At 47.4% G+C, this 8,624-nt stretch overlaps 1 protein-coding gene across 1 annotated transcript in view; it reads left to right on the forward strand.

Annotated features, from left to right (window-relative positions):
- The window catches only part of LOC120869435 (receptor-type tyrosine-protein phosphatase T-like), a 310,761-nt gene extending 304,152 nt beyond the window's left edge, over window positions 1-6,609 (forward strand). Inside the window, exons 7-8 of the mRNA XM_040248752.1 lie at window positions 6,030-6,326; window positions 6,530-6,609. Of these exons, the coding sequence (XP_040104686.1) occupies window positions 6,030-6,326; window positions 6,530-6,609 (377 nt within the window). The remainder of the gene's footprint in view (window positions 1-6,029; window positions 6,327-6,529) is intronic.
- Window positions 6,610-8,624: the final 2,015 nt, after the last annotated feature.

The following is an 8,624-nucleotide window of genomic DNA, read 5'->3' on the forward strand; positions in this document are numbered from 1 at the left end:
CAGGGACCAGGTAGGCACAGTGGCCCATTGAATCCTGCTCCAGGAGAAGGGCATGGTCTGCAGAGGGCCGGTGTGTGCTCCCAGTGCATAGGGCTTGGGATGGGCCCCCACTGCCACGTCTAAAGGTATAGAGACTGTGAACCCAGAGGTTACACCACTGTGATTGTCCATCAGAGGCAGACTTTCCAGCTTCCCAGATAAGACACACTCTGTTCCCACTGTTTGCCATCTCAGTGGCTTGTAGGCTCTTTCTCAAGAAGGTCATATGGGCAGAGCCTTATCTGGAGGCAGAAACCATGGTCTCTGGGCTTGGACATATTTACACGAGGGATATAAATTCAACAAACCAATCTCCACTGCACACACGAGGCTTTCTCAGCAATTTCCAACTTGTTTGTACCAACTGGAATGTAAACCTGAGACTCTCCCTGCTGTAGGCAATTACCAGAGCAGAAGCAGGGTTTGCCATCCGAGGTCTGGGAGGGTCAGAGTGAAAGCGTGAATGCTTCCATCATGCATTTTGAAAACTAGTTTCCATCGTGTAGGATTTCAGGACATTCTCTTGTTTGAATGAAAAAAAATAGATACCTTCCCCTTAAAGACTTGGTGATGTGCTTGTAGGGGACAGAGCAGAGAATTGTGGAGTCAGGGGGTCCAAGCCCAGTTCTCAAAAACAGATCACCATCTGTTCATCTCAGTTTAACCAACACAGACTGGGCCCCTTGACAGTCCTGGCGCCATGTGCTGGGTTGCTGGACAAACAGCATATGGTCCTTTGCAGCCTGGGAGGAGTGATGGATACAAGAACAAGCAGCTCCTGGAAAGCACGGCAAGCACTGAGTGGGCTGGACGGTTGTGTAAAGTGCCACGGGAGTCCAAAGCTGGGGACTGACTTAGCTTTGTGGTCCTGGGTAAGTCATGTCCCTTCGCTGATCTCAGTTCCCTCTGCTGAACACTTGTTTTCAGCATGCAGCTGCCCAGTCCATGGTTAATGTATAGCTAGCTTTGCCTTTTCTTGAATGGGAGTTCTTGAGCTTACAGAACACTTTCAACCCACACGTATCTCACCCACAGGGCCATAAAAGTTCTTGTCTTTCCACTTGAACTGAGGGGTAAAGCGTCTGCCTACAATGAGGGAGACCCGGGTTCGATCCCTGGGTCGGGAAGATCCCCTGGAGAAGGAAATGGCAACCCACTCCAGTACTCTTGCCTGGAAAATCCCATGGACCGAGAAGCCTGGTAGGCTAGTTCATGGGGTTGCAAAGAGTCGGACACAACTAAGTGACTTTCCTTCCTTCCTTCCTGAGTTTTGCTTGAATCTCTGATTCCATAGCCTGAGAAAGCCTCACATTATCTTTCAAGGTGTCAGTAACACACCTGGACATTTTTTTCCAAGTCCTCTTTGCCTCTGGTCTCTTTGTTCCCATGTGGGATCTTATTTGGCTCAAGTGAGGCATTCAGATCTCAGAAGCCGCGAGAAATCCAATCATAGCCAACCGTTTGTGGTATCTTGAGGACCTTGTTGAAGACTGGGAGTCCCATGAGAACAGTCCCTTTGGGCTCCACCCAGGATTCCACAGTCATGTTCACTCTTTTCCTCCCCTATTCAGTCCCGGCAGCCAGTGAGTTCATTTTCCTCTTCCTCTAAAGGCTAAGCACAACTGGTCCCGAGGCCCTGGGAGTGAAGCTTCTACTCCAAGCAAGCTTCTAAAGGTCTTTCCCCAAGAAAGGCCATTCTCTCTAAGAGGGATGCCCACTGTTAGAGGCAATTTTCTCTCTCTTTACAGTTCATTTTGTAGTCATTAATAGCCCTCTGTGATTAGTGCAACAATTTCCACTTTATAGACGAAGAAATGGAGGCTCAGAGATGAAGTGCCCTTGCCCAAGGTCACACAGCTAGTGAGCGCCAGAGTCTGGCTTCAAGCCATGCTCTGCCCAGCTCCGCTATTCCCTGTGGCCTGTCTGATGACAGTCAGTCGCATCTGCTTCAGAGGGAGCAAGTCACTTCTCCTGTGCCCTGACCTTCCCACTTTGGGAGGGAGTCTCTTTGCTCTGTGGCAGGCTTGCAACATCTCTGGCCTTCTTTGAAAAGGTGCCCTCGTCTGCTCCTTCCTTGAAGAGCAGCAGAAAGGTGTTTATGTGCACACCTTCCTAGGTGAACTCGGGGAGAGGACTCTAGTGGCTGAAGGTGAGGAGTGGGAAGACGGATCAGTTACTCAGCTTAGCCCCGCTGTGATTAAGCGCCCATGTCACCCTCCCCGGTGGGCCTTAGGCGCCTATGGATCAAGCCACTTCCGCTATACAGTTCTAAGATTTCTCACTACATTCTCCCCAGATTCCTGAGGACCATGACAGGCCTCGTTTTATGTCCTTTCCTTGTTCTCCTTCCTGATATCACAGTACAGAGGAAACACAGAGATCCTGGACCCAGATTCAGATCTCAGCTGTGCCGCTCACTCGGCGGCTCTGGGCCCATCCTTTCATCTCACAAAACTTTGGTTTCCTCTACGACGAGGCTAGTGATACTTTCTTCACAGGTTGTGGTGGTATTTACAAACTAAAGCATCCTTTCAACTGATACGCTGGGCACAGGCTGAAGGGATGAGCAGAGAGCACCCTTGCTCTCCAAGAGCTTATATTCTAGCCTAGAGGACAATTTTTAAAAAGCTGTCACGCTGAACTTACCTCTTGTCAGTCTGTGTAAGTTCCTGGACCTCTCTGGCTTCAGTTTATTCATCCATAAAGTGGGATTGGCAGTCAGTTTCTTCCTTACAGAGTCACAAGGTGATGGGGGTGATAGAACCCCAAACTGAGGCTGCTGGCCATCAAGGTTGTTTTGTTTTTATTGTTTCGTTAGTGTTTGAAGGGAGTTTTGAGTGAGAGACTGCAAGTCACTTAGTCGTGTCGGACTCTTTGCCACCCCATGGACTATGCAGTCCATGGACTTCTCCAGGCCAGAATACTGGAGTGGATAGCCACTCCTCTCCAGGGGACCTTCCCAACCCAGGGATTAAACCCAGGTCTCCCACATTGCAGGCGGATTCTTTACCAGCTGAGCCACAAGGGAAGGCCAAGAATACTGGAGTGGGTAGCCTATCCCTTCTCCAAGCTCATCTTCCTGACCTAGGAATTGAACCGGGGTCTCCTGTATTGCAGGCGGATTCTTTACCAACTGAGCTATCCGGGGAGTGAAGGAAATATTGGAGATTCCCAAATGTGTATTTAACATGGACTGTGGTACATCTTAAGATGTTTGACAAAATAGAGTTATAACCCTGGATTTTACGGGCCTTAAGTGTTCCTGATCTCACTCTAACAAGGTGAGCCAAGAGAGCATGAGGGCAGTTATGTAGCTGGACAAAGCTCTAAGTCAGTTTTGAAGACATACCCAGAGGAGGGTCCATGAGGTTCCGAGCAGGGTGGGTGGCGTCCCTGCCAGCAGTGTTCTGGCATCTGGGCCAAGAAAAAGGCTTCTGCCAGGCAGTGCTGGGGGATGCTCAGGACTTCCCAGGCAAGGAATTTCTCACTGTTAACTCTGTCTATATGTTTGTCCTCATGTGAAGCGAGCAGCGATAACAGCCACACCAGGTCAGAACTCCCCAGCTCTGGGGACCTCCCTTCTCACTGTTCAATCCATGTGGGCTCCACATAGCAGCTTTTGTTCGGTGTCATCTCTTTGCTTTGGGGACACGGGTTTTCCTTTACGTGACATGAGTTATTGGGCTGTAAGGGTGACCGTGAACTCAGTGGTTGAGCAGGGCCAGGCTGCCCCAGTCTCCCCAACAGTGCCTCGGAGGTCTGGGCTGGCTCCTGGGCTCCCTGACGTTTATTTCTAAGCATCCTTCTCCAAAGAGAACCACTTCAAAGTGTGTCCCTACACAAGTCACAGGACATCTGCCCTGCACAGACAGATCAGAGGACTCAGCTCCATCAGTATCGCCTTCCTTTTTTCTTTTTGGCCATGCCATGTGGCATGCCCTGGCTTAGCTCTCCCACCAGGGATCAAACCCATGCTCCTTGCAATGGAAGAGCAGAGTCCTGACCACTGGACCACCAGGGAATTCCCCACCCTCCCTTTTTATCACTGCATTGGCGGGGAAGCTGCCTTACCCCTACATGCTCTGAGGGGACCAGAGAGGTGACAGAATTCATCCTTTTGCGTAAGGATGCTACACAGTACCGCCACATATAAGGTGGTTGGGAGGATCCAGCATGCGAGGGCTCGTTATTATTTTTAGTACTTTTCCTTTTACTGCAAAAGAAAAACTGCCAAATAGTGAGTGCTTAAATTCCAGGTGTAATTCTAAGAGCTTTTGCAAACAACACCTCATTTAATGCTCCCCCCGCCATCCCCTGCATAAAGTTAACTACTATCATTATCTCTATTTAACAAATGAAATAGAAAATGGACCCAAGGAGATTATATAAATTGGTAAAGCCCTGTAGGTAGCGTGGGGGAAATACACTGATTGCCTCTCTAGCCTGTGCTTAACTACTCCCAGCAAAGAAAACCTGATGGAGGAGCTTACGGGGTGTGCTGACCAGAAAAGAGGTTGTGTTTCTATTGTAATAAATGCCTAAACCTTAGAGAATGAGCTTTACATATGGAGATTTTTAAAAAATAGTTTTGTTTGTTATAATCTTTTTTGTACAAAAACATCTACTTAATTTGTATAAATAGAATATTCATAATAAAATAAAGATGGCCACTGTTATATATGAGGGTCTGGGACCAATATAAGTAGGAAGGGATAGAATGGGAGATAGCTCCGGGGTGAGAAGGCATAATAAGACCTGTTTTTCATTTTTATTTCTTTTAAAATTATATATTATTTTTCATATTATTTTCTGTTATGATTTATATAGGATATTGAATGTAGTTCCCTGTGCTCCTCAGCAGAACTTCTTTCTTTCTACATATAAGAGTTTGCATCTACTAATCCCATCTCCCAGTTCTTCCATCTCTTGCCACCCTCCTCCTTGGCAACCACAAGTCTGTTCTTTATGGATGTAAGTGTGTTTCTGTTTTGTAGATAAATTCATTTGTGCCATATTTTAGACTCCACATGTAAGTGATACCATATGGTATTTATCTTTCTCTTTCTGACTTCCTTCACTTAGGATGATAATCTCTGGGTCCATCCCTTTAGCTGCAAATGACATTATTTCATTTTTTTTTTTATAGCTGAGTAGTATTCCATTGTACCACATCTTTATCTGTTCCTTTGCTGATGGACATTTAGGTTCCTCCCATGTCTTGGCTGTTGTGAATAGTGCTGCTATGAACATGGGGGTGCACGTATCTGTTTGATTTATAATTTTGTCCAGATCTGTGCCTAGGAGTTGGACCGTTGCACCAAGTCTTTTTTAGAATGATATCCCTGGAGAGGCCTGTCTGGTGGAGGAAGGAGAGGAGAGAAGGAAGGGTTGAAGGGTGTTGTGGGAGGCTCCAAAAGGATCCATTGTGTTTTCAGTGAAAGGAAAGGAGATTCCAAGGCGTTGTCCTCTGGTCACAGTGACAGCCTGGGTGCTGTGTGTTGAGGAGGCAGCTCAGTGTGCATTCTCTGCACTCGAGTGCAGTGAGCTGAAAAGAGGGGCCTGGTTTTTCAAGGGGAGGGGTGTGGCCAGATGAAATGTAAAGAGATAGATCAGAACTGCAGCTTCCTTCTCAATTAGTATTTTCCCAAAGCATTGGGCGTGCTGTTGGTGGTACCCATGATGGTCTTCAGTGGTACCCTGATGAGCCTCAGCAATTTTAACAACTTTGCATTTTTTTCAAATGGTTAATATTCATTTATGACCAGTGATTCAGACTTTCCCTTTAAATAGGTTTTCTTTTAGATGCTTGTGTTTAAATAATAGGTTTGTTTTACAGAAAAAGATTAGTTAAATTATATTCTAAGTGGTGAAATCAGGAAGGCAGTGGCTGAGTTGGTGAGAGCTGTGTTCCCCTGTTTTAGCAGAGCCCCCACCCCGCCTTCCCAATGGCCTGCTCAGAGCCCCATGTCTTGTGTGTGTGTGTCTTGCAGACCCGGTGCACGGCCCACAGAACGTGGAGATCGTGGACATCCGAGCCCGGCAGCTGACCCTGCAGTGGGAGCCCTTTGGCTACGCGGTAACCCGCTGCCACAGCTACAACCTCACGGTGCAGTACCAGTACGTATTCAACCAGCAGCAGTACGAGGCCGAGGAGCTCATCCAGACCTCCTCCCACTACACCCTGCGGGGCCTGCGTCCCTTCATGACCATCCGGCTGCGGCTGCTGCTGTCCAACCCCGAAGGCCGGATGGAGAGCGAGGAGCTGGTGGTGCAGACGGAGGAGGATGGTGAGTCAGAGGGTGGGCGTGCTCCCTCAGGAACTGGCAGGGCTGGACCAGCTCAGGCAGCCACGCCCAGCAGTTGCAAGAGTTTATTTTTTTCCAGCATCTTTCGTCTCTCTGTCAGTATATCAGCATCTTCTCTAAGCTCTTCAGGATCACACCATGCAGGCTGTACAGTACACAACTCCAGGGGGCCCCTGTGCCCCTAGACAGCGACACCTCTGCCACAGACACACGCTCATCCACATCCCTGCTCTCACTTTATGCCACCTGCTGTGCCAGCATTTAACCACACTGATGCCTCTCAAAAGAGAAGATGTGTATCGATCATACTGTTGAGAGACATGTTGAGTTTGGAGTCAGATGGCTCTGGATTCTCTTAAAAATTAGCATCAGAAAATATACATAAAGAGCTCGGCACACAGATTGAATGCACCCAGAGCCACATATTCACCTGGGTGTCCTACAGGCATCTCAAAAAAGTATCCAAAATTGAACTCGTTTCCTCCTCTTTACTGACTTCTCTCCCTGTGTTCAGGTATACTTCCTAGAACACAGGGAGACCTGAGTGATGGTCCCTGGTGGGATCAAGACCCATATCCTCAGCTGCAAAGCACCACAAGCGTACAGAGGAAAGCACTCCAACCTCTTCTAACTTGTCCCTCGATCCCTTCATCTTACCCTAGACCTGGAAGTTTTATCAAATCTGCCTTTGTAACAAGCCCTCCCCAGTCCCTTTTAAAATCATCCTCGCAGCCACTCTCTTTACAGCCTCTCTAGACTGTGCTTCTGGGTAGCACAGTGGTGGGGACTCAGCCTCTGTCACCTTGTTCCTCCAGCTTCCTGTCTTGCAAAGAACCTCGGTCTCCTGTGGGTACAGCTCTCACCTGGGTCAGATGTTAGTGCCCTGCTTCCTGGGAGCCTATTCCCGTCCAGCCACCAATAGAGGGTCAGACATCTCATCTTGGCTTCATTCTGTGGCCCTGGATTTGGGTTCTAATGAAGCTGCCAGAACTTTCTCTAGATTTGGCTCCATTGTATCAAAGATAAATAGCTCCTTTGACAGCACATAGACTAATACACTGTCTGAAAAGTCAGACTCTGGAACCAAATGTGCCTGGAGAAAGTTGTTTAACCTCTCAGCACCTGGGTTCCTTATCTGTAAAAATGGAGATAGATTGGGAATTCTCTGGTGATCCAGTGGTTAGGACTCTGTGCTTCTGCTATTGGGGGCCCATATTTGATCACTGGTCAGGGAACTAAGACCCCCCAGCCATGTGGTTATTTAAAAAAAAAAAAAAGGAGACAATCATAGCACTTATCTTCTAGGTTATTGTGCTCATAGAAAAGATGGCACGTATAGAAACTAGAATCATGTCCATCAGACTCTTAAGTTTTCATTAAATATAGCTACTACATTTGCACTAAGTCCCCCCACCCCCCAAAAAAATCTTGACAAAGAATCCTCTAGCACAATCAACCTAGAAACCACCCATCCATCTCTTTAGAGCTGTAGGTGTCCACTGTCTTAGCTATAGAAAAATGACATCGATATCCAAGGAATGGCAGTGTGGCAGAATTTCACATTCACTTAAAAATAATCAAATAAACAATCCACATTCATATTTCCAATAACATTAAACTTGATTTTATATAATAAGGAGACACAGAGTTGGGGCAAGTAGGGTGGTTTGGTGGCTTAGTTGCTAAGTTCTGTCTGACTCTTGTGACTCCATGGACTGTAGCCCACCGAGCTCCTCTGTGCATGAGATTTTCCAAGCAAGAATACTGGAGTGGGTAGCCATTTCCTTCTCCAGGGCATCTTCCCAACCCAGATATCAAACATGGGTCTCCAGCATTGCAGGTGGTCTCTTTATTGACAGAGCCACCAGGAAAGCCCAGGGTGGTTTAGTGACAAGAGTTCGTGGGGGGACCTGGTTATTGGACAAGGGGGCGCCAGTGTTGGGAACCAGCATGAAAATTCAGGATGCTGAAGATGAACAGGAGGGTTTAGCCCAGGAAGAGCTCAGGACATTTCTTGCCAAGATGCTCTGCCTGCCTTGGGCCACTTTTTGAGGATTACCTACGTGTACAGCTGCACATCCCAAGTCCCATCTTTAAGGCATGCCCCAGCCTCTCCATTTCTTCTTCTCATCACCAAGGGGGAAGAAAAAAAAAAAAAAAACAATCACAAGGTCTTTATCAAAACAAACTGAGAACAGCAATGCTTTGAAATTAAATTTTAATCACACACCATTAATGGCAGCACCTCCATCTCTGCTCTCCCAAGCTGTGAGGACATCA

Source organism: Oryx dammah, unplaced genomic scaffold (genome assembly GCF_014754425.2).
Source record: "Oryx dammah isolate SB20612 unplaced genomic scaffold, SCBI_Odam_1.1 HiC_scaffold_10, whole genome shotgun sequence".
In the NCBI taxonomy this organism is placed as follows: Eukaryota; Metazoa; Chordata; class Mammalia; order Artiodactyla; family Bovidae; genus Oryx; species Oryx dammah.